Genomic DNA, 24,816 nt, shown 5'->3' on the forward strand with positions numbered 1-24,816 from the left:
GCTTAGAAGCACCTCTACATGAGGACTTTGGGTTAGAAGAAAAGGTAGACGAGGAATAGAAATATCTTAAATTTATAAAATAAAGAGATAAAAAATTATTTAGCATATTGGAATAATATTGAAAAGAATGAACAATTTTTGAAATATATGAACAAAGATGTTTCTGCCTTGTCCACATACATTTCAGGGAATCAGATGCAAAAGATGGGTTCCTCTCTGAAATACTGAATATTGCGATAAGATCCTCAGTGCCTCCTTGAGCTCTTTATTCCTCATGCTATAGATGAGGGGGTTCACTGCTGGAGGCACCACTGAGTACAGAAATGACACCACCAGGTCCAGGGATGAGGAAGAGGTGGAGGGGGGCTTCAGGTAGGCAAACGTGGCAGTACTGAGATACAGGAAGACCACGGCCAGGTGAGGAAGGCACGTGGAAAAGGCTTTGTGCCGTCCGTGCTCAGAGGGCATCCTCAGCACAGCCCTGAAGATCTCCACATAGGACACCAAAATGAAAACAAAAAAACCAGCACCTAAAAAGGCACTAACCAGAAGAAACCTGACTTCCCTGAGGTAGGCATCTGAGCAGGAGAGCTTGAGGATGTGAGGGATTTCACAGAAGAACTGGTCCACAGCATTGCCTTGGCAGAGGGGCAGGGAAAATGTAGTGGCTGTGTGCAGGACAGCAATGAGAAAGCCACTGCCCCAGGCAGCTGCTGCCATCTGGGCACAAGCTCTGCTGCCCAGGAGGCTCCCGTAGTGCAGGGGCTTGCAGATGACAACGTAGCGGTCGTAGGCCATCACGGTGAGGAGGAAATATTCTGCTCCAACCAAGAAGAATAAAAAAAAGACCTGTGCAGCACATCCTTGATAGGAGATGGCCCTGGTGTCCCAGAGGGCATTGGCCATGGCTTTGGGCAGAGTGGTGGAGATGCAGCCCACGTCGAGGAGGGCGAGGTTGAGGAGGAAGAAGTACATGGGGGTGTGGAGGCGGTGGTGGCAGGCTACGGCGCTGAGGATGAGGCCGTTGCCCAGGAGGGCAGCCAGGTAGATGGCCAGAAAGAGCGCGAAGTGCAGGAGCTGCAGCTCACGCGTGTCTGCGAATGCCAGCAGGAGGAACTCACTGACAGAGCTGACATTGGACATCTGTTATTTCTGGTCATGAGGTCCTGTAGAAGGAAGACAAAGGCAGTGATAATGTACCACAGACATATCTCAGGAAAACACTTCAAATTTTCTCATTTAAAATCACCAAAGTTTTGTGCATTTCTAGGCAGGTATTTTGAAGCTGTGTTTCATTGATAATGCCTGAGAGTGCCTCTGGGAGCAGGTAATCCTCTGTGGGCAATGGAAGAATCAGTCCTGCACTACAGCTAGAGGGAGTAGCATGGTAGTAACATGGTAGGAACATTGGGGTAGACTCAGATTAACTTTACTGCTGATATCAAAGAGATTTCCCCAGTTTTACTCCTAGTTCACCCAACTGCAGAGCAGCGGTATGGAGATTTAGGTATGTAATTATTTGTTTTGTTGATTTGGTTCTTGCTGCCCCACCACAATGGAGAACTGTTTCTAAGGCATAAATCCTGGGCATTCTGATGCACTCCAAGTAAAACTTTGTGGATCCTCAGAGGCAAAGAGACTGTCCCTTCAGTGCGGAGTGTCCCTCAGAGACAACAGCCAGTCTCTCCATCAGTGCTGGTCTCAGCTGCCCTGTGAGAGCTGCAGGAAAGTTGTACTCAGTTGTTCATCTGAAAAGAACCTGAACACTGCTGAAAGCAGAGGATTCCAGGCTCAAAGTGCACATCTCCACACCCCTAAACCAGTCCCCGTACTCGCCTTTCCCCAAACACCTCAACGGCACACCAATGCATGTGAAACCCCCATCCCCAGCCAGCCTGAGAACAAGAGCAGCAGCAGCACGGCCAGCTGGAGAAGCCTGCAGGAATGCCAGCGTACTGCTGCCAGGGGAGGCAAGGCCAGGGAGGGACAGATGGACACTCAGCAGACCCTCCTGTGCTGCAGCTCTGCCTGCAGACGAGGCAGCTCCTGCTCATTGCAAATGATCTGTGCTCATCTCAAACTGGCTGAGATCTCGCAAAGACAGGGCACTGGGCACTGGAGGGTGTGCAGCTCCTAAACATAAGCTAGGCTAAAACCTGAGAGGACCACAAGAATGATATTGGTGCAGTCTGTGATTTAAAGTATGGGAAGGGACTTCACGAAGTTCATTGATGAAATATTGATCCCTCATTGCAATGCTCTAGCAGTCACAGTCTTCAGTACAAACCTGACCACCTATTACCATGAAACCGGCCTCCACTCTACCACAGGTATCTGCAAGCACAGGCTACAGAAAAAGTCTTGCCTTTCAGGTAGCCCCTGCCTTGGTCTTCCTTTTGAAAAATCTGATCATAAATGCCAATCTCTAAAGCATCTTCTACTCGTTTCTGGAGAAACAGAGAGACCCACCCTGACAGATGCTATCAGCCATCAGATGTGCCAGCTGTACAAGACCCCTCTGGCAACCCCACCTGCATGGCCCTGCTGCCAGAGCCTCACGGTGTCAAGAGCCTGCAGATGTGTCCTGCCACACGCTGCCCTCTGTTGTTGCGCTCCTCAGTGCCTCCAAGGCTTCTCTCCTTCTCTCCTCTCTGTGTGCCAGCCGCGGTCAGAGCCCCCAGCCCTACTGGGTTGTGCAGAGGAGCTGCTCCTGGGCACAGCTGTCTCTCTACAGCGCTTGCCAGGAGCTCCCCTTGGGCCCAGGAGCCCGTCCCAGCTCAGCAGCACAGCACCTGACCATGGCATCACTTGCTCTGTGCCCTTGGGCTCCCTCGACGTGTCCCCAAGGCCTCAGGGCTGACAGCTCCCCAAAGCAGAAGGCTCTCTGCTGGGGTGTGGTGGTTGAAGCAGACTGAAGGCATCACTGTCTGCTCCTAGATGAATTTGGGAGAGACTGATTTTAGGCTCTTAAAGTTTGATTGTCAAACATGAGTACAAATATTTCCCTCCCTTAACCCCTATTCTGTTCCCAGTGTATTGCAGGACACCTCAGCCACGACTGCCAGGGATCATTTCACCCCTCTGAATGTGTCCTAACAAGAGAGGGGGGAATCGAATGCTCTAAAAGGTTTTCCATGAAGGGAATTGGACACTAAAACACCATTTGTTGAGTTTTCCCAGTAATCCACAGAGAAAATCCTCTACCCATACAGAAATCTCTTCTTCCTCTCTCACATGACCAGCACGATGACTGGGATGTGGAACACCCCCATCACTGTGCTGGTGCCTGACACCAAACACCTGCATGACTGTAGTGCTTCCTGCTGGGGACCATGCCCTATGGTCAGTCCTGGGCTGCATGTCATCCCTGTTCTCTGCAAGGCTCGAGTAGTGGAAGGTCTGGCTCCAGAAGGCAGCTGTACCTGAACCAGGGGAATTTCTCTCATGTACAGAAGTTATTTCTTCTCCTCCCAGCTATTGTTCTGTGGCCCCAGTGTCATAGACACCTTCTGTGGTTTTTCCCCATTGCTGGAGCTGTCCTGCAGTGCCAAGGTATTACTCACGGTCTTTGATTTCATAAACTACATATTGGATCCAATCTCCCTCTTCCCTCTCATGCAGTTTTCAGGTGTGTGTGTGTCCTGTATTGGCAGGCCAAGGCCTTATCCACCTGCTCTTCTGTCCTCACGAGTGTCACTGTTTTCTATGATACTGCCATCACTGTCTGTGAGAAGCCCAAATACAGCCCTCCTCAGAGATCTTAATGAAGCCCTTTCCTAAACCACCATCCTCCCAGTCAGTCCTCAGGTTGCCCAGAGGTGGTGTGGGAAGTCTGAGAGAGGTTCAAGTGGATCTGCATATGTCATCATAAGACCTCTCTCAAAGACCTTGGAAAGGACAGATGGACCAAAGACATTCCTCAGAACTTGGAAATGACAGATGTCAAAACCATCTTCTAGTAGAGGGGAAAGCAGAAGGATGATAAGGCCTAACCAAGGAATAAAATGCCAACCTTAGCCTTAACTCCCACACCAGACCTAAACTGAAGTCCTCAAAGTTTGCCCTTATCCTAAACCTTGAGCAGGATCCTTAAGCAGAACACCAATCTCTCCCTCGATGATTTGCTGTTCCCTTGACCCTGGAGGGTGACCTCTAATCCCTAACCATTAACTTGATCATCTAACCCCCAAAGCCCTCCACCACAAACACAGCACATCTCATCTTCAACCCCACTCCTACCCCTAACCAGCTTCTTGTCCCCTTGGAATAGGTCAGGGACTGTGAGGTCCTGCAGCAGTCCCATGGCATTGGAAGAGGCATGTGAGGTGACAGGTATGTGATCAGATCAAAGGTCACAAGGAGGAGCTGGCTGGGAATGCTGGGATGAGGTGAGGTCTGCCTCAGGATGTGCTGGGCCTGCAGGAGGCACATGGCTGGGAAGGAGGCTGGGAGATCACTTCTGTCCATGGAGCTGACGGACCAGCAGGAAGAATGGGGTACAGATAGGGACCGTAAACGGCAGAAGCATGCACTTGGAATTGAAGGTGATGGCGAGGCACCTTCTGTTCTGGTCAGGTGAAAGACCACAGGAAGGCTGATGGCATGGGAGTCATGCTTGAGGTAGAGCTAGTGAGATCATAGAATGAGAGAATGGCTCCTATTGGAAGGGACCTTAGAGGCATCTAGTTCCAAGCCCCGGTCCATGGACACCATTAGCAGGGATGCCCCCCATGAGATCAGGTAGCCCAGGGCCTCATCTCACATGCTCTTGATCAGTTCCAAGGATGGGGCATCTCTAAGGTCTCTCAGCAACCTGTTCCAGTGCCTCACCTCCCTCTGAGTGAAGAGTTTCCTCCTAAACTCAAGTCCAAATCTCCAGTCTTTTACTTTTAACCATTCCCCCTTGTCCTGTCATACAATTGAGCAAAGAGTCACTCTCCATCTTTTTAAGAAGTTCCCTTTATGTACTGAAAGGCCACAAAGAGGTCACCCTGGAGCCTTCTCTTCTGTAGAATGATCAGCCACCAAGTATGATGGAGAGAGGCTTGGCAACTACATCAGCCAGTTCCCTCAGGACCCTGGGATGCAAGTCATCAGGCCCCATAGACATGTACATGTTTAGTGTCATCAGGTGGTCTTGGACCTGCTCTTCACTCTCACCAGGTTGGACTTTTCACCCCAGCCTCCATCTACAGGTTCAGGGAAAGGAAAGACTTGGGAAGCCTGACTGGCAGGGAAGATTGAGGAAAAGACGTTGTTGAGTCCCTCAGCCTTCTTCATGTCTGTCATTACCAGTGCACCCTTCTCATCCATCAGAGGGGGTACACTCTCCTTGGCCATTCTTTTCTGAGCAGTGTATTTGTAAAATCCCTTCCTATTATTCCTTGAATCCATTGAGAAGATCAGTTCCATCTGTGCCTTAACTTTCCTTATTCCATCTCTGAATATCCAAAACTAAAACATGCATAAGAAAACAATAACCCTGATTCCATAGAAGCCATTCTGGGAATGAAACATGTAGGTAGGAAACACAGTTCTGTGGAGGTGCAGAACTGATGGGCACATTGTACAGGATGCTCCTAAGGATCTTTGTGTCCTTTTCTCTTCTAACTACCATGCCAGTAGTGTCTGAGGAATGGAGAAGCCAACAGAGGTGAGACAGATACTCTGCGATCATGGATGTCATCAGAAGGCTGATCCCAATAAGATATGGGGAGATCAAGAGCAGCCTGGACAAGAGAGATATGATATTTCGGGGTGGGAAGAAGAGCTTGGCCAACAGAAACTTATGATTTCATAGAAGTAGGAGGGTTTATGTAATGTGGATGCTGTGGTAACACTGACTTAAACTAGTCACATATGGCCCTTACCTTACATGAGCCAGTAATTTTAATGCCTAAACCTAAATGCTACTAAAATACTCTGAAAGGAATCTTTTTTTTTTTTTTTTTTTTTTTTTTTTTCTCTTGCTACCCTAATGCCTTCCCTTAACACTAACATGAAAATTCTCTATTTAACCCTAGACTCCTTGGCAGACCTAAAAAAACCCTAAACCGCACAGCTTGTCCATACCTTAACCACAGACACGACGCCACAAGCAGAACAACACACACTCCAACTAAAACTTTGCTTAGTCTCTAACCCAGAAAGAGTAAAACAGGTACCTAGGGGGCTAGAGAGAAGTCAGCTCTGCCTCCGGATCTCCTGCCTCTGCAGGAGGAATGTGACTGAGGCAGTGACTATGAGGTCACTTCTGTCTCTGAACTTCATAAGGCAGCAGCAGGAAAGTGTCACGGAAAGGGACTGTGAGGTCACCTGTGTCTGGAGGTGGCAGGTCACCTTTGACTTCTCAGCACTCCTACTACTCTGTTTTCTATTCTGTTCTCTAGCATTCCTAGACCTCTGTATTCAGTAAAAGATTTCAAGGATGAGAACAGCATGTATTGAGAGGAAGGTCATGAAAAGCCAACAGGAGAAGGGCCATTTTCTCCCCTGCAGGGGACTGACCCTGGGCAAGGCCCAGCTTGGGAAGCAGCCATGTGGGACATTCATCCCCAGAAGATCCTATGCCCCATCAGCACCCAATGTCCACCTGGTTTGAAGATACTGCAGAGAAGTTCTCAGAAACACTGCCAGGCACTGCAGATTGATAGGTTCACTGAGACTGGAGGGGACCTCCAAAGCCCATCTAGCCACCCACACTAGCCAAGCATGGACACCTAAACCAGGCAGCCCAGGCCCATTTCCAGATGGGCTTTTGTATCTCCAGTGATGGAAACTCCCGTACTTTTGGGGAAACATGATTCAGTGTATTTTGCACTTTCATTCCCATAGTTGGAAGGGGATGGATTCCCAAAGCGTGGCAAGCTGATGGGTTGTATCCTAGTTATTTGAAGTTTTCTGTTCTTGAGTCTTGCAACATGAATTTGCTGCAGATGTCCCAGGATGGTAAATGGATGCTCAGGTGTCTACTAGGAACAAAGGAGAGTATCTTGAGTTCCCAATGGCCATTTCGGCTTTAGGTCAATTTCCGAAATTCACTGAAGAATGGGTGTTGTCTTTGAAGATGTTTTATGTGCTGGACTGGACTGTAGTTGCAGGGATAAAGAGTGATGCCGGTAGCAGAGGTACCCTGGGAACTCCACCTGGCTCCAACTGAATCCCCCAAAGGGCTCCGGTCTCCTGCACGCCCTTTCTGATAGCTGCAAATCCAGGGAACTACTTCAAATACAACCAGGTCTCTGGTGGTTTCCCTGATTGCTTATGGTCAGACAGAAAAGTTCTGTGTCAATATCCAGTAACTTCATTAGTACTTAACTAATAGAACAACTACTCATCACTTCAAATGATTTAATCCCTTCCATGGAATGTCACACAGTGTAGTTTCTACCATGTAGAAATGTGAAATTTCAGGATGTATTTTCATCGCAGGAGAAGAAATACTGGTGTTCATCTGTAGTTGCATTGTCCTCTCATAGTCTGTCACGATGTGCTCCCTCATCTTCCAGGCACATCCACAAGTTTTGATTAAACAGACAATGCTGAATGTAGCTTTTCCAGCTATCTGCACCTATGCACTTCCCATGGTTCTGGTTTTCCCTCCTCTTACTCTTTGATCATTCACACTGCTCTCACCAACACAGTTGCTGCTTTGAGCATGAGGTAGAAGTAGCCCAACTTGCCCATCTATCAGCAATCTGTATTTTTTTTTTCTTTTAGCAAGAACCTCATACTTCATCACTGAAATAATATGGTATGGATCAATGCTAACACTATTGTTCATAATTTCATATCTATCGGTATAAAATACTTCTCGTACATTCAATCTTTTAGGAAGGTAAACCTCAGAGAAGGAATAGAAGATGAAGAGGTTTTTTATTATTTTATTTTATTTTATTTTATTTTATTTTATTTTATTTTATTTTATTTTATTTTATTTTATTTTATTTTATTTTATTTTAAAAATTGCTACATGATTTCATTTTCTTTGGTTAGAAATAACAAAGACCCTTCTGTACCTGTGTACAGCCACATCTCTTAGGAAAGCAGGTAGGAGCTGCTGCAAAGGGGCTGTAACATCCAGCTGCAGCCTTGAGTGAAGTCTGGTGTAAGAAAATAAGCAGCAAGCGCCAGGTGGCCAATGAGAGAAATGGCAGGGCTGGGGTGGTGACGAGCAAGGTTGTCCATGCAGTGTCAGACCTATAGAGTCTGCTTTTCCTCCCCACGCACTTCTCCAAGGGAGACACTCTGGATCAATATGAATTAGGGAATAATGGTCCCAAAAAAAAAGTCAACTCAATGCATCCTTTAAGATGAGACAAGATTTTTATTATGTGCTATTCCTCCTTAACTAAACCGTGAAAGCTCTACAATTAGCTCTACAAGTCTTGAAGCCGTGAATAAAACTATAGAGGGGATGTTAGGAGTTTTTGCATTTTAATGAGTTCCATGGAGCATTTTGGTGTTGAGTCTATGAAGTTCAGCTACTGAGAGGAGAGTGATGCAACTGCTAGAGAAAGTAAAGTCAGGAGGACAAGTTGAAGTGACTTGGAGTATTAATGAGCCCCACTGAGGGCTTTTACTAACAAAGCCTCCCCAGGGACTTGTTAGGGTAGATAATTGGAGGCCATGATTGCAGACAGGCAAAGCACTGTCCTGAGAAAAGTTTTGGTTTGCTTTGATGAAGCAGAAGGGCCAAGGCCTGCCACCAGCTACTGGCGGGGAAATCCTGTACCCCATGCCTGGCTCTGGGCTTTTCCTGGGAAACTGTGGGGTTTGGTGGGCAGTGTGATGCCATGAGACAAACACTGGTAAGACACCTCCCAGCCTCTTCACAGGGTAGCAAGGAAGCAATGATGGACCATCGCAATGAGTATAATGTGTCTCCTCATAAGCTCTAGACAAAGGGACAAAAATGTCCGGGCTGTTGTGTCCTTCCATTCTTGCCAGCACCCACCTCTTTTTCCTCTATGCTGTATCACACTTAATCCTATTTCCTTGAAGTCTACAGACACCTATCTCTTTTCACCACCTTGCTTTCATCCTGGCATTTCCATCATTTCACCAATGTCTCATCAACGCTCACCAGCTGTTCCTTGAAACACAAAGCTAGGGTCTGAGAACAGACACTCTTTGGGTGACCTCGGGCACCACAGCACGGACCCTTTGAGGGATATTTCTTCCTCCTCGTGGCCAGTTCCAACCTTCCATGGTGCATTTTGTGGCAGTTTTTTCTTTCCTGCTCTTTCCTACTACCAAAGAAAGCTCCATCAGGGTGGAAAGCACTCCTGAAGTAGGCATCCCAACTCATCAGGCTTCCTGCGACCTGTCAACCAAGCAGACACAAGTCACCTCAGCAGCAGCTTCCAAGCCAGGGGCATGCTGCTGGCCTTGCAGCTTCTTGGCTAGACACAGCCAAGCCTTGTGCCTGCTGCTGCTGTGCAGTCATGCACTCAAGCAGAAGGGACAGGACAACCCATCTTGGGGCCTTCTTTCTGTCTGGGTCCTCCTGGGTCTGGAGGCAGAGGGGATCCCCCAGTCAGCATGCCAAGCAGGTGTCTTCTGCTGGCCTAGCAGGGCCACTGCCAGATGCCAGCCCAAAAGTGCAGATCCCAGGGAGAAGTCAAGGCTGACCTGTCCCCTCCAGACACAAGTGACCTCACAGTCCCTTTCTTTTATACGTTCTTGCTGCTGCCCTATCAAGTGCAGAGACAGAAGTGACCTCTGCCCTTTTGAGGCCCCACTTGTAGTGATGCATCCAGGACTTGGACACCCAGCAGAGGAAGGATGTGCATCTGTTAGAATGGGTCCAGAGGAGGGCCAAAAAAATGATCAAGGGGCTGGAGCACGTCTCATATGAAGAAAGGCTGAGAGAGCTGGGGCTGTTCAACCTGGAGAAAAGAAGGCTCCAGGGTAACATCTTTGTGGCCTTTCAGTACTTAAAGGGGGTGTATAAAAAGACCAAGAGGCTGGGAGGAGAACCTGCAGTGACAGCTGACCCAGCCTGAACAGTGTGAGTTGCCCATGCACTCCTCAGATTCACCTTGATTGTTACCAGACACTACCTTGCACGGTCATTTTATGAGGTTCTAATCCCTACCCACTGAGCACCCTGTCCCTGGAGATCCCCTGACTTCTCCTGGCAGCTCCAGATTCCTCTCCAGGTTGGCATTGGCTGTCAACCCCGCTGCAGGGGGTGTAGTCCCATGCAGATAAGTTTAAGATCAGCTGTCATGTCCTTAGGCAAGTTCTGCCATAACAGGAGCTCTGAGTGCTGCCCTTGGTTCCTCAGGGACCACCCTGGGACTTTCATCCTGTGTCCTTCACTCTATGACAAACCCCCAGAATAGAGAAGAGCAGGGAGCAACCCCTTGGCTGTGTTCCTGATAGCACATTTCGAAGAGGTGTCCAGACTTCTGGGTTTGCTCTCAGCAGCCCTTCTTGTTACTGTGGTGCTAGCAGGGAGACAGCTGTGACCCAGGGCTGCGCAGTGCCTGCTGCTGCCTGCAGCCACAGGGATGCCACTGCAGAGACAACAGGACTGTCACCAAGGTACAGGAGATATCAGGTCTAACCCAGAAAAAAAGAAGCACAATGTGGAAGCCAAAAGAGAGCAGCAGGGAAAAGGCCACGTCCTGCTGCTGGCCATGGCCATGGCTCCAGGGAAGCAGCAGCCCCGACCCGAAGGCAGCAGAGAGGCAGAGCCCAGCGGGCAGTGAGGGGCAGCCCCAACAGCCACCGGGGCTGCTCCTGCATGTGGCAGCTGGACTCTTGGTCCTGAGCCCCTCCTGCATGTTGGGGCTGTTCCCCCAGCTCCAGAGGGGATAGGAAGAGATGGCAGCTCAGAGCCATGAATTCCTGATGGCTTTCTTATTAGGTTTATCTACACAGGAAGCCATCTTCTACAGAAAAATAATTGACTTGTAGGGGGCTAGGAATAATATTTAATCAAATGTGTAATAATGAGAGAAAATAATAATACAGACATTTAATAATAGAAGACATCATATTATTTTCTTTCTGAGAAGAGCTGGGATTTCTAATATTAGGGATAGTATTATAGGTGAATTTGCTGAAGATGTGTGTCCTCAAGTAGAGTCCTGATGGAATCCCTTAGTTCCCGGTTCCTCAAGCTGTAGATGAGGGGGTTCAGTGCTGGAGGTAACACTGAGTACAGAAGAGTGACCACCAGGTCCAGGGATGGGGAGGAGATGGAGGGGGACTTCAGGTAGGCAAAGATGGCAGTGCTGATCATCAGGGAGGTGACAACCAGGTGAGGGAGGCACGTGGAAAAGGCTTTGTGCCGGCCCTGCTCAGAGGGCATCCTCAGCACTGCCCTGAAGATCTGCACATAGGATGCCTCAATGAAAACAAAGAAACCAAATGCTAACAAAATGCTAAACAGAATTGCCCAAACTTCTCTGAGATAGGAATCTGAGCAGGAGAGCTTGAGGATGTGGGGGATTTCACAGAAGAACTGGTCCACAGCATTGCCATGGCAGAAGGGCAGGGAAAATGTGTTGGCCGTGTGCAGGACAGCATTGAGAAAGCCACTGCCCCAGGCAGCTGCTGCCATCTGGGCACAAGCTCTGCTGCCCAGGAGGCTCCCGTAGTGCAGGGGCTTGCAGATGGCAATGTAGCGGTCGTAGGCCATGACGGTGAGAAGGGAAAACTCTGCATCAAAGAAAAAAAATAAAAAAAGTACTTGGGCAGCACATCCTTGATAGGAGATGGCCCTGGTGTTCCAGAGGGCATTGGCCATGGCTTTGGGCAGAGTGGTGGAGATGGACCCCAGGTCGAGGAGGGCGAGGTTGAGGAGGAAGAAGTACATGGGGGTGTGGAGGCGGTGGTCACAGGCCACGGCGCTGAGGATGAGGCCGTTGCCCAGGAGGGCAGCCAGGTAGATGCCCAGGAAGAGCGCAAAGTGCAGGAGCTGCAGCTCGCGTGTGTCTGCAAATGCCAGCAGGAGGAACTCACTCACAGAGCTGCTGCTGGGCATTCTCTGACTTTCTACTTGCTTCTCTGTTGAAGAGGAGAAGGCAGAGCAATGTTAGAACAGACTTCTCTGAGGAAAATAGGAAATAAAACGGAAGGGTGGATAACTCAAAGTCAGAAAAATGTCAGACCAATGAGCCTTGCAGTATTGTTGCAAACAACTGAGCTGATTGTGGAGCAAAGCTGCAACTATTTTCCTCACTTTATTTTATCCTAGTTGTCCGTATAACACATAGGAGAGGTATTGAATGGTGGAACTCCCTGACATTACTTCCACACTCCAGGTGATATCCTGTGGGTTCCAAGAGGCAAAGGACTTGTCCTCTGGGGAAGACTGAGCAGAGCAGCTCTGCCCATCAGTCCTGCTCTCTGCTGCCCTGGGCTACTCCTCTATGAGCTAGAAGACCATCCCTCTCAAGTGCTGCCCTGAGAAGGAACAGGAGACAGCTGAGAGCAGAGAAGCCCCACTCCAAGTGCAGCTGGACAGAAACCTCCCCTTGTCTGTGCATTGTGAGCAAGTTCTCAGCTCTTCCCTCGTAGCATGAAGTGTAGAGGTCATTGCCCTTATTTCACGTCATTGCAGCTTCCCACAGACAGCAATCAAGACGCAAGGCCATGGTGTTAGCATGGAGGTGTCTTCTCCTTGGGGCACCAGGATAACACAAGGATGCCACAGGAGAGCTGCATCCTGCGGGAAGGCAGCCTGCAGCCAGGAGGATGCCCCACAGACAGCTGGATATCTGAAAGCTGCAGTGTCCCATATCCCAGCTGCAGCGTTGCAGAGTCTGGAGGAGGCTTGGCCACTCTGCTCATTGCTGTCCAAGGGCATTTGGCATAGGGCACTCCAAGGGGCTTCTGCCAGACTTCCTCACCTCGCACTGCAACCCAGCAGGACTCTCAAAGCCTACTGCATTGCCCACTGCCCTCCCAGAAACAAGACCCAGCAGGAGACCCTTCCAGGACCTGCAGCTGCATGGCCCTGCAGCCAGGCACTTCCCTTGTCAAGGGCTGTGCAGGTTTCTCCTGCAGGCAGCTCTCAGAAGCCTCCGACTGCCAACTGCCAACTGCCTTCAGCCACTCTCTCCTTCTCTGCTCTCCCCATGTCAGCTGCAGTCAGAGCCCCCATCCCTGCTGCGCTGTGCAGAGGAGCTGCTCCTGGGCACAGCTGTCTCTCTGCTTCATGGGACTTTCTTGAATGTGTTTTCTCTGTCCCACAAAACCGGCCCAGCTCATTAACAGTGACCCAGCCCAAGGAATTGGAATCACCAATTAAATGAGCCCACGAGGAGTCAATTAGGCTCTGGTGCTTTAATGATTAGCTGTCTCTTAAAAAGGTTTAGTGGCAGAGACAATAGCCATAGCCATGGACACAAATATCACATAAGGCAGCTCTGTAGAAAGTTGGCCTGGTTCCTGGTGAGAAAGCACCACTGCTCGTATGGTATCTTCATGGTGGAAACCACTCCTGAAGTAGGCATCCCAACCCAGCAGGCTCTGTGTGGCCTCTCAGCCAAGCAGACACAAGTCACCTCAGCAGCATCTTCCAAGCCATGGGCCTGCTGCTGGCCTTGCAGCTTCTTGGCTAGACACAGCCAAGCCTTGTGCCTGCTGCTGCCCAGTCATGGACTCAAGCAGAAGGGACAGGACAACCCATCTGGGGGCCTTCTTTCTGCCTGGGTCCTCCTGGGTCTGGAGGCAGAGGGGATCCCCCAGTCAGCATGCCAAGCAGGTGCCTTCTGCTGGCCTAGCAGGGCCACTGCCAGATGTCAGCCTAAAAGTGCAGATCCCAGGGAGAAGTCAAGGCTGACCTGCCACCTCCAGACAGAAGTGACCTCACAGTCCCTTTCTGTGACACATTCTCGCTGCTGCCCTATCAAGTGCAGAGACAGAAGTGACCTCATAGTCCCTGCCACAGTCACATTGCTCCTGCGGGGGCAGGAGATCCTGAGGTAAAGCTGAGCTTTCTCTAGGCCCCTTGGTATCTCTTTTTCACTTTCTGGGTTAGAGTAAGCAAAGTTTTAGTGGGATTGTTTGGTGTTCTGCTTGTGCTGTCATGTCTGTAGTTCAGGTATGGACAAGCTCTGTGGTTTACAGGTGTTTTACGTCTTCCAGGGAGTCTAGGGTTAAATAGAGCATTTTAATGTTAGTTTTAAGGGAAGGGATTATGGTTATCAAGAGAGAAAATTGATTCCTTTCAGAGTGTTGTAGTAGCATTTAGGTTTAGGGATTAAAATTACTGTTTCCAGTTAGGTAAGGGCCATATGTGACTTTTTTAAGTCATTGTTACTGCAGTATGGGCATTGCAGGAATGCTTTTACCTCTATGAAACCACTAATTTCTGCTGGCCATGCTCCTCTTCCCACCCCAAAATCTCACATGTCTCTTGTTCAGGCTGCTCCTGACCTCTGCGTATCTTCCTGGAATCAGCTCTCTGATGACATCCATGATCGCAGAGTATCTGTCTCACCTCTGTTGGCTCCTCCATTCCTGAGAAGGAAGTCGCATTGTACTCAGGAGAGAAAAGGACACAAAGGTCTTTAGCAGCATCCTGCACAATGTGCCCATCAGCTCTGCACCTCCACAAAATCATGCTTCCTACAAAGTTTTTTTTTTCCCAAGTGGGTTCTGTGCATCCGGGGTTACTTTTCCCAGGACCTCTCACATGTTTCAGTTTCATATGTGCAGGGATGGGATAAGGAAAGCCAAGGCATGGATGGAACTGTTCTTTTCAAGGGATGCAAGGAATAATAGGAAGAGATCCTATAGGTATATTGCTCAGAAAAGTAAGGCCAAGGAGAGTGTACCCCCTCTGAGGGATGAGAAGGGTGAACTGGTAATGACAGACATGGAGAAGCCTGAGGGACTCAACAACATCTTTGCCTCAGTCTTCCCTGCCAGTCAGGCTTCCCAAGTCTTTCATTCCCTGAAGCCATAGATGGAGGCTGGGGGGCAAAGTCCCTCCTGCTCTAAGTGAAGAGGAGGTTTGAGACAACCTGATGGAACTCAACAAGTACAAGTCTATGGGGCTTGCTGACTTGCATCCCAGGGTCCTGAGGGAACTGCCTGATGCAGTTGGCAAGCCTCTCTCCATCATATTTGAAGAGTCCTGACAGTCAGGTGAAGTCCCTGCTGACTGGAAAAAGGAAACATCACTCCCATTTTTAAAAAGGGTAGAAAGGAGAATCCATGGAACTACCGAATAGTGAGCCTCACCTCTGTGGCTGGCAAGATCATGGAAATGATCCTCCTGGAATCGATGTCAAGGCACATGCAAGACAAAGAGGTGATCTCAGACAGCCAGCATGGCTTCTCCAAAGGGTAAATTGTGCCTGACCAATGTGATGGCTTTCTACAATGGAGTGACCAAATCAGACAACAAGAGAAGACCGACCTATGTCATCCACTTGGACTTCTGTAAGACCATTGACACTGTCCCATATGACATCTTTGTCTCCAAATTGGAGAGATATGCATTTGATGGGTGCACAATTCAGTGGGTAAGGAGTTGGCCTAAAGGTCACACCCAGAGAGTGGTGCTCAATGGCTCTATGTTCAAGTGGAGGCTGGTGACAAGTGTTGTACCTCAGGGGGCTGTCCTGGGACTGGTGCTGTATAATATCTTTATCTGTGACAGACAGTGAGATTGACAATGAGAGTACATTCTGTGCTTGTAACCCAGAAGGCCAACTGCATCCTGGGCTCCATAAGCAGAGGAGTGACCAGCAGGTACAGGGAGGTCACTTCTACTTCTACTCCTTGTACTCTGCCCTTGTGAGGTCCCACTTGGAGTCCTGCATCCAGGACTTGTGCCCCCAGCATGAGAAGGGTGTGCATCTGTTAGAACGGGTCCAGAGGAGGGCCACAAAGATGATCAAGGGGCTGGAGCATGTCTCCTATGAAGAAAGGCTGAGAGAGCTGAGGCTGTTCAGCCTGGAGAAAAGAAGGCTCCAGGGTGACCTCTTTGTGGCCTTTCAGTACTTAAAGGGGGCTTATAAAAAAGATGGAGAGTGACTCTTTGTTCAATTAGATAATGATAGGACAAAGGGGAATGGTTTTAAGCTAAAAGAGGGGAGATTTAGATTAGAGGTGAGGAGGAAACTCTTCACTCAGAGGGAGGTGAGGCACTGGAACAGGTTGCTGAGAGACCTTAGGGATTCCCCGTCCCTGGAGCTGATCAAGAGCAGGTTAGATGAGGCCCTGGGCTACCTGATCTCATGGGGGGCATCCCTGCTTATGGCCGGGGGTTTGGAACTAGATGACCTTTAAGGTCCCTTCCAACAGGAGCCATTCTCTCATTCTATGGTCTCACAAACTATACCTCAACCATGACTCCCATGTCATCAGCCTTCCTGTGGTCTACCACCTGACTGGAATAGAAGGTGCCTCACCATCCTCTTCAATGCCATGTGCGTGCTTCTGCCCTATATGCTCCCTAACTGTGCCACATTCCTCCTGATGGTCCGTCAGATCCAGAGACAGAAGTGACCTCCCAGCCTCCTTCACAGCCATGTGCCTCCTGCAGGCCCAGCACATCTGGAGGCACACCTGACCTCATCCCAGCATTCCCAGCCAGCTCCACCTTGTGGCCTCTGATCTGATCACATACCTGTCACCTCACATGCCTCTTCCAATGCCATGGGACTGCTGCAGGACCTCACAGTCCCTGCCCTGCCGCAAGGGGACAAACAGTTGAAGTTAGGGATAGGAGTGGGGTTGAAGCTGAGATGTGCTGTGTGAATGGTGGAGGGCTTTGGGGGTTAGATGATCAGGTTAATGTTTAGGAATTAGAGGTCACCCTCCAGGATCAAGAGAATGGCAATTCATCAAGGGAGGTATTGGTGTTTTGCTCAAGGATCATGCTCAAGGTTTAGGATAAGGGCAAGCTTTGAGGACTTCAGTTTAGGTCTGGTTTGGGGGTTAAGGCTAAGGCTGGCTTTTTATTCCTTGAATAGGCTTTATCATCCTTCTGCTTGCCTTCCTATTAGCAGATGAGTTTGACATCTGTCATGTCCAACTTTTGAGGAATGTCTTTGATCCATCTGTCCTTTCCAAGGTCTTTGAGATAGGTCTTATGATGACATCTGCAGATCCACTTGAACTCTCTCACCCTTCCCTTACCACCTCTAGGCAACGTGAGGGCTGACGGGGAGGATGGTGGTTTAGGAAAGGGCTTCATTAAGATCTCTGAGAAGGGCTGTATTTGGGCTTCTCACAGACAGTGATGGCAGTATCATAGAAAACAGTGACACTCGTGAGGACAGAAGAGCAGGTGGATAAGGCCTTGGCCTGCCAATACAGGACACACACACACCTGAAAACTGCATGAGAGGGAAGAGGAAGATTGGATCCAAAATGTAGATTATGAAATCAAAGACCATGAGTATCACCATGGCACTGCAGGACAGCTCCAGCAATGGGGCAAAACCACAGAAGGTGTCCACGACACTGGGGCCACAGAACTGTAGCTGGGAGGAGGAGAAGGAATTAGTGTACATGAGAGAAATTCACCCGGTTCAGGTACAGCTGCCTTCTGGAGTCAGACCTTCCACTTCTCGAATCTTGCAGAGAACAGATATGGCATACAGCCCAGGGCTGACCGTAGGACATGACCCCAGCAGGAAGCACTGCAGTCATGCAGAAGGTGCAGCTGAGAGTGCTGCCACCTCTGTGAGCAAAGAGGGTGCTGTCCTCAGCCAGGAAGCTGGCCAGCATCTGGCGCAGGGTGCTGGAGCTGTGCAAGGACAACTCTCCCCCAGGAAGAAGGCCACAGGCATCTGAAGGTGTTTGGTGTCAGGCACAAGCACAGTGATGAGGGTGTTCCACATCCCAGTAACCGTGCTGGTCAAGTAAGAGAGGAAGAAAAGATTAGTGTATGGGTAGAGGATCTCCCAGATAGGAAACTGATGAGCTGGTTCATCCACTGGAGAACCAAGGTGTAAATGTAGAGCTTGGGAGCATGGTTTAGTGGTGGACTTGTCAGCACTAAGGTAAAGTTGCCTGACCTGGGTTACACGTCCCAGAGTAGTGTCAGGCACAATGCAATTCTTTTTGCCTTCTGCATCTATAGCACAGGAAGTAGGACTTTGCCCTACTCTGTTGACTAAGCAGCTCTTTTCACTTTACTCAATTTATGTTTCCATGGCTGGAAGGGGCAATTTCTCAAAAGAGGCCAAGCTCATGGGTACAGCTACAGCCACTTGAAGACATATTTTCTTTAGTTTTCATCCTGAGTTTGCCACATAAGACCCAAGAGAACCATGGATGTCCAGGTGTCTACTAAGATTTAGGCTGAATTTCTCAGATTCCAATGGTCATTTCAACTTTTATTTTATTTTATTTTATTTTATTTTATTTTATTTTATTTTATTTTATTTTATTTTATTATTTGTATTTATTCTTTTTTTTTTCCCAAGGAACCCCTGACTTGTCTTAGAAAGGGTTTCATGTGCTGAACTGTGCTGCAGTTACAGGGACAAAGACCACTGCTGGTAGTGGAGGTGTCTGACCTCCAGAATCTTCTTTTCCTCCTAATGCAAGTCTCCAAAGAAGTCACCCTGGATCAGTAGCAATATGAGAAAGATGGTCTAAACTGAAATGCAGCAAAATTCAGCCTTTGAAACAAAAAAATATTTTTATTAGTTGCTCTTTGAAATCTTCCTTAATTACATCTTGCAAGCTCTGCAAGTAGCTGCACAAGGCTTGAAGGCTTCAAGACAACTATGGAAGAGATGTTAGGAGTTTCTGCATTTTAATGAGTTCCATGGTGTATTGTGGTGCTGAGTCTGTGAAGTTCAGGTACTGAGAGGACAATGATGCAACTGCTAGAGAAAGTAAAGTCAGAAGGAAAAGCTGAAGCGATGTGGAGTATTAATGGGCCCCAGTGAGGGCTGTTACTCACAAAGCCTCCCCAGGGACTTCTTAGGGCAGAGAATTGGAGGCCATGGTTACAGGCAGGCAAAGCACTGTGCTGAGAAAAGTCTTGGATGGATCTAGTGAAGCAAAAGAGACAAGGCCTGACCCCTGGAACTGGGAAAGGAGATCCTGCACCCCCAAGTCCAGCTCAAGGCTCTTGCTGGGGTCTGTGGGATGTGGTGAGCAGTGTGATGCCATGAGAAGAACACTGGTATGACATCTTCGAGAAGCTTCACAGTGTTGCAGGGAATCTATGAGGCCACATCACAATGAATATAACATTTCTCCTCCTAAGCTCTAGTCAAGGGGACAAAAACCTCAGGGCTGTTGGGCCTGCCATTTTTACCAGCAACCTCTGCCTTCTCCTCTGCAGACCCTATCACATTCTGACTTATTTCCTTGAAGTCATCCCTCACCAGCTCTTTCTTGAAACACAAAGCCAAGGTCTGATCAGAGGGTGACCTCTGGCATCACAGTGCGACACTTTGAGGGAAATTTCTTATTCTTTCGTGCTAATGTGTAACTTCTAACGTATACTCCACAGAAGTTTCTTCTCTCCTGCTCTTTCCTAATACCACAGAATGCTCCATCAGGGTGGAAACCACTCCTGAAGTAGGCAACCCAACCCAGCAGGCTCCTTGTGGCCTCTCAGCCAAGCAGACACAAGTCACCTCAACAGCAGCTTCCAAGCCATGGGCCTGCTGCTGGCCTTTCAGCTTCTTGTGGAGACACAGCCAAGCCTTGTGCCTGCTGCTGCCCACTCATGGACTCAAGCAGAAGGGACAGGACAACCCATATGTTGTACTGTCACTAGCCAGTCACTAGTGGCGTCCCCCAGGGCTCGGTGCTAGGGCCGGTCCTCTTTAATATCTTCATCAATGATCTGGACGAGGGCATTGAGTGCACCCTCAGTAAGTTTGCACATGACACCAAGCTATGCGCATGTGTCGATCTGCTCGAGGGTAGGAAGGCTCTGCAGGAGGATCTGGATAGGCTGCACCGATGGGCTGAGGTCAACTGCATGAAGTTTAACAAGGCCAAGTGCCGGGTCCTGCACCTGGGGCGCAATAACCCCAAGCAGACCTACAGGCTTGGAGATGAGTGGTTGGAGAGCTGCCAGTCAGAGAAGGACCTGGGAGTGATGGTGGACAGTCGGCTGAATATGAGCCAGCAGTGTGCTCAGGTGGCCAAGAAGGCCAACGGCATCCTGGCTTGTATCAGAAACAGTGTGACCAGCAGGGCTAGGGAGGTGATCGTCCCCCTGTACTCGGCTCTGGTGAGGCCGCACCTCGAGTACTGTGTTCAGTTTTGGGCCCCTCGCTACAAGAAGGACATCGAGGTGCTTGAGCGGGTCCAGAGAAGGGCGACGAAGCTGGTGAGGGGCCTGGAGAACAAGTCCTACGAGGAGCGTCTGAAGGAGTTGGGCTTGTTCAGCCTGGAGAAGAGGAGGTTCAGGGGCGACCTTATTGCTCTCTACAGATACCTTAAAGGAGGCTGTAGTGAGGTGGGGGTTGGCCTGTTCTCCCACCTGCAGGAGGAGGGGGAATGGGCTTAAGTTGCACCAGGGGAGTTTTAGGTTAGATGTTAGAAAGAACTTCTTTACTGAAAGGGTTGTGAGGCATTGGAACAGGCTGCCCAGGGAGGTGGTGGAGTCACCATCCCTGGAAGTCTTCAAAAGATGTTTAGATGTAAAGCTTAGGGATATGGTTTAGTGGGAACTGTTAGTGATGGGTCAGAGGTTGGAGTCGATGATCATGAGGTCTCTTCCAACCTAGAAATTCTGTGATTCTGTGTGATTCTGTAATTGAAGAATTTTTCTCCCAACCTGTAATCTAAGTCTCCCCTCTTTTAGCTTAAAACCATTCCCCTTAGTCCTGAATGAGCAAAGAGTCACTCTCCATCTTTTTATACACCCTTTTTAATACTGAAAGGCCACATAGAGGTCACCCCGGAGCCTTCTTTTCTCCAGGCTGAAGAGCCTCAGCTCTCTTAGTCTTTCTTCACAGGAGATGTGGTCATACCCGTGTTTCATACAGTGTCTCCACCCAGGAGAGGGGTCATACCAGTGTTCTTCTTGTGGCATCAGACTTCCCACCACTTTCCTCAGACCTCCAGGAAAAGCCCCGAGCCAGACATGGGATTGCAGGATCTCTCCTCGCAGTGTCTGGGGTTAGGACTTGGACCAGATCCCTCAGTACACTCGGCTATATCCCATCTAGCTCCATAGACTTGTGAACACCCTCCATGAGGGATGCTGTACGAGCAGTGGGGCCTGCTCAACAGGAGCAAGGCCAGCTTCCTACAGAACTGCCTGATGAGGGACATGGCCACCAAGAAAATCGGAGTTATCAGACTGAGCTCAGATCTGTCTGTGAGACACCACAAAAAAATGGTCTACAGGAACCGGGAAAAAGGTAGAGGTCTGGCATTTCCTAGGAAATCTGATGACTCAGATCTTCTTGGTGACCATTCTCCTCATAAGGCAGCTCTTTAGGAAGCTGCCAGGTTCAGCGAAGAGCAACGACACTGGAAAGGCTGAAAATCCCAACAGAACCAAAGTCTTGGTGTCTGTGTCTATGGCTGCTTTCTAAGCCACCAATGCCAATGAGGACACATATTGTTAAAACACCGGGGCCTCATTGCCTTCTCGCTCCCACCCATGAACCAGGCAGGGGTTGTACCATTCTCCTCACTTGTCCATGCACATCCCCATCTCCTACTGCCCCACAAAGAGCCCTGAGCAAGGTGTGAAGAGAAAGGATCTCCCTTCCAACGGGTGAAGGGTCAAGGTCTGGCCCTTGTGCTTGGTGACACACATCCAGTTTTCCTACACATCAGTGTCACCTTCACATTGCCTTTGTCTCCTTGTCCTCACTGCCTCCAGGGTTCTGCTCTAACGAGCTCCAAGGGAGGCTGTGTCAGTGCTGGCCCTCAGGGGGACACTGCAGGAAACTTGCCTTTGACTTGCACTTCTGGAGAGATGTCTTCAATTGTCTCTGAGTGCCTGAGGTTTGTGGGCTCATCAGCCAAGCCCCCAGAGGGGTGATTGCAGTGCCTTGGGCTGGTGCCGTGCTGCTGAGCTGGGCCAGGCTCGTGGGACAGAGAGAGCTCGTGGCAAGAGGGCCCTGTTGCAGAGAGCCAGCTGTGCCCAGGATCAGCTCCTCTGCACAGCGCAGCAGGGCTGGGGGCTCTGACCGCAGCTGGCACACAGAGAGGACAGAAGGAGAGAGGGCTTGGAGGCACTGAGGAGCGCAACAACAGAGGGCAGCGTGTGGCAGTACACATCTGCAGGCTCTTGACACCGTGAGGCTCTGGCAGCAGGGCCATGCAGGTGGGGCTGCCAGAGGGGTCATTTACAGCTCACACATCTGATGGCTGATAGCATCTGTCAGGATGGGTCTTATTCTACCTGTAATGTGGCATAGTTTTAGGGAATGGTATTTTTGAGGGGCAATTTTAACAGGAATCTGAGGCTTGGTTTATCTGAAATGGAAGACTTGCTTGGATTCTGTGCTTTCAGATTCTTGGTGTGGAGGGGAGGCAGGGTTCATGACAATGAATTGTCTGGATTGTACAGGAGACTGAGACTCCAAGAGTATTGCAGGGATGATGAACATGGCAGCAATTAACGTGATCAAATCCCTTCAGGCACCTCAGCCTAAAGAATGAAACAATGTTATCTCCTCAGGGCTTATCAGGTCTTCAGGAGCTGCAACCCCTGTGATGTCCTGTATTCATGAAGCACACAGCTTGTGGGACGGGGTCTGTGAGCTAGGACATGGAAGATACGTGGGGACAGAGATCCTGTTTCCAGCAGGGACATAGGAAGGCAGTAGAGATATGGGCAGGGCAGGCGGTGAGAGGGAGCTGCTGCCAGAAATGCTGTGTGAGGGAGGGTTCAGGCACCTCGCTGCCAGACCCTGCAGGGCAGGTGCCTTCCCTGGGACACCCCCTGGTCTCCTCTCCCACCAGCACAGCCTCTGCCCTCAAGCCCCCAGTTTCCCCAGCAGGAGCTGCCTCCTCTGCAGGCAGAGCTGCAGCACAGGAGGGTCTGCTGAGTGTCCGTCTGTCCCTCCCTGGCCTTGCCTCCCCTGGCAGCAGCACGCTGGCATTCCTCCTGGCTTCTCCAGCTGGCCGTGCTGCTGCTGGTCTTGTTCCCAGGCTGGCTGGGGATGGGGGTTTCACATGCCCATGGGGTGAGCCCTTGGTGTGCTTGGGGGAAGGGGAGTACAGGGACAGGGTGAGGGGTGTGGAGATGGGCACTTTGAGCCTGGATGTCTCTGCTCTCAGCAGCCTCTTTGTTCTTTTCAGTTAAACATGTGTATATCTTCCCTGCAGCTCTCACAGGGCATCTGAGACCGCACTTGATGGACAGACTGGCTGTCCTCCCTGAAGAACACTGTGCGCTAAAGTGACAGTTCCTTTTTCTGTGATGATGATGATCTGCAAGGATTCACTTTGAGTCCAGCAGAAGTAACCAGGGTTTGTGACTTGGAAACACTCCTCAGGAGTGGTGGGACAGCTGAAACAAAAAATCAAAACCAACAATTTGAAATAATAATAATAAAAAGTCTCCACAGCTCTGCTCTGCAGTTTGTTGAACTGGGAGTAATGCTTGGGCAAAATTCTTTGAGATTAGGAGGGAAGTGAAACTGACATTCCCCCATGTTCCTCTTCAACTCTTGCTGTAGAACAGGACTGATTCCTGCATTGCCCACAGTAGAGCCTCCTGTTCCAACAGACACCCACAGGCAGAATGAATCAGGATGCAAGAAAGGGATCTGCCAAATGTCTGCCAGAAAGTACACAATATAGGCAATGATTTTAAATGAAAAACTGAATTTGTTTCCCTCTGATACATTTCTTGTACTTTATTACTCTCATCCTCTTCTTTGTTCAGGACCACATCCCCAAAAATGAAGATGCCCAACAGAAGCACCATCACTGAGTTCCTCCTGCTGGCATTCGCAGACACGCGCGAGCTGCAGCTCCTGCACTTCGCGCTCTTCCTGGGCATCTACCTGGCTGCCCTCCTGGGCAACGGCCTCATCCTCACTGCCATAGTCTGCGACCACCGCCTCCACACCCCCATGTACTTCTTCCTCCTCAACCTTGCCCTCCTCGACCTGGGCTGCATCTCCACCACTCTGCCCAAAGCCATGGCCAATGCCCTCTGGGACACCAGGGCCATCTCCTATCAAGGATGTGCTGCACAGGTCTTTTTCTTTCTCTTCTTTATAGCAGCAGAATATTCTATTCTCACTATCATGGCCTACGACCGCTACGTTGCCATCTGCAAGCCCCTGCACTACGGGAGCCTCCTGGGCAGCAGAGCTTGTGCCCAGATGGCAGCAGCTGCCTGGGGCAGTGGCTTTCTCAATGCTGTCCTGCACACGACCACTACTTTTTCCCTACCCCTCTGCCAAGGCAATGCTGTGGACCAGTTCTTCTGTGAGATCCCCCACATCCTCAAGCTCTCTTGCTCAGATTCAGACTACCTAAAGGAAGTTAGACTTCTGGTGGTTAGTGCATGTTTTGCATTAGTTTGTTTTGTTTTCATTTTGGTGTCCTATGTGCAGATCTTCAGGGCAGTGCTGAGGATGCCCTCTGAGCAGGGCCGGCACAAAACCTTTTCCACGTGCCTCCCTCACCTGGCTGTGGTCTCCCTCTTTGTCAGCACTGCCATACTTGCCTACCTGAAGCCCCCCTCCATCTCCTCCCCATCCTTGGACCTGATGGTGTCAGTTCTGTACTCAGTGGTGCCTCCAGCAGTGAACCCGCTCATCTATAGCATGAGGAACCAGGAGCTGAAAGCCACACTGAAGAAACTGATTCTAGTGGTAATATTTACTTAGCAATAAATTGGCTATCTCACTTTTCTAGTTTACCTCAAGTTAATATCAGGCAATA

At 49.6% G+C, this 24,816-nt stretch overlaps 1 protein-coding gene across 1 annotated transcript; it reads left to right on the plus strand.

The window, feature by feature from the left end:
* Positions 1 to 23,828: 23,828 nt before the first annotated feature.
* Positions 23,829 to 24,761, plus strand: LOC113841724 (olfactory receptor 14C36-like). The gene has a single exon (XM_027448401.3). It carries the CDS (start codon positions 23,829 to 23,831, stop codon positions 24,759 to 24,761), a length of 933 nt encoding a protein of 310 aa, XP_027304202.3.
* The last annotated feature ends 55 nt before the right edge of the window (positions 24,762 to 24,816 follow it).

This window comes from Anas platyrhynchos, chromosome 31 (genome assembly GCF_047663525.1).
Source record: "Anas platyrhynchos isolate ZD024472 breed Pekin duck chromosome 31, IASCAAS_PekinDuck_T2T, whole genome shotgun sequence".
In the NCBI taxonomy this organism is placed as follows: domain Eukaryota; kingdom Metazoa; phylum Chordata; class Aves; order Anseriformes; family Anatidae; genus Anas; species Anas platyrhynchos.

Coding starts and splice junctions, on each gene's coding strand:
- LOC113841724 (XM_027448401.3), top strand. CDS start 23,829: ATGCCCAACAGAAGCACCATCACTGAGTTCCTCCTGCTGGCATTCGCA.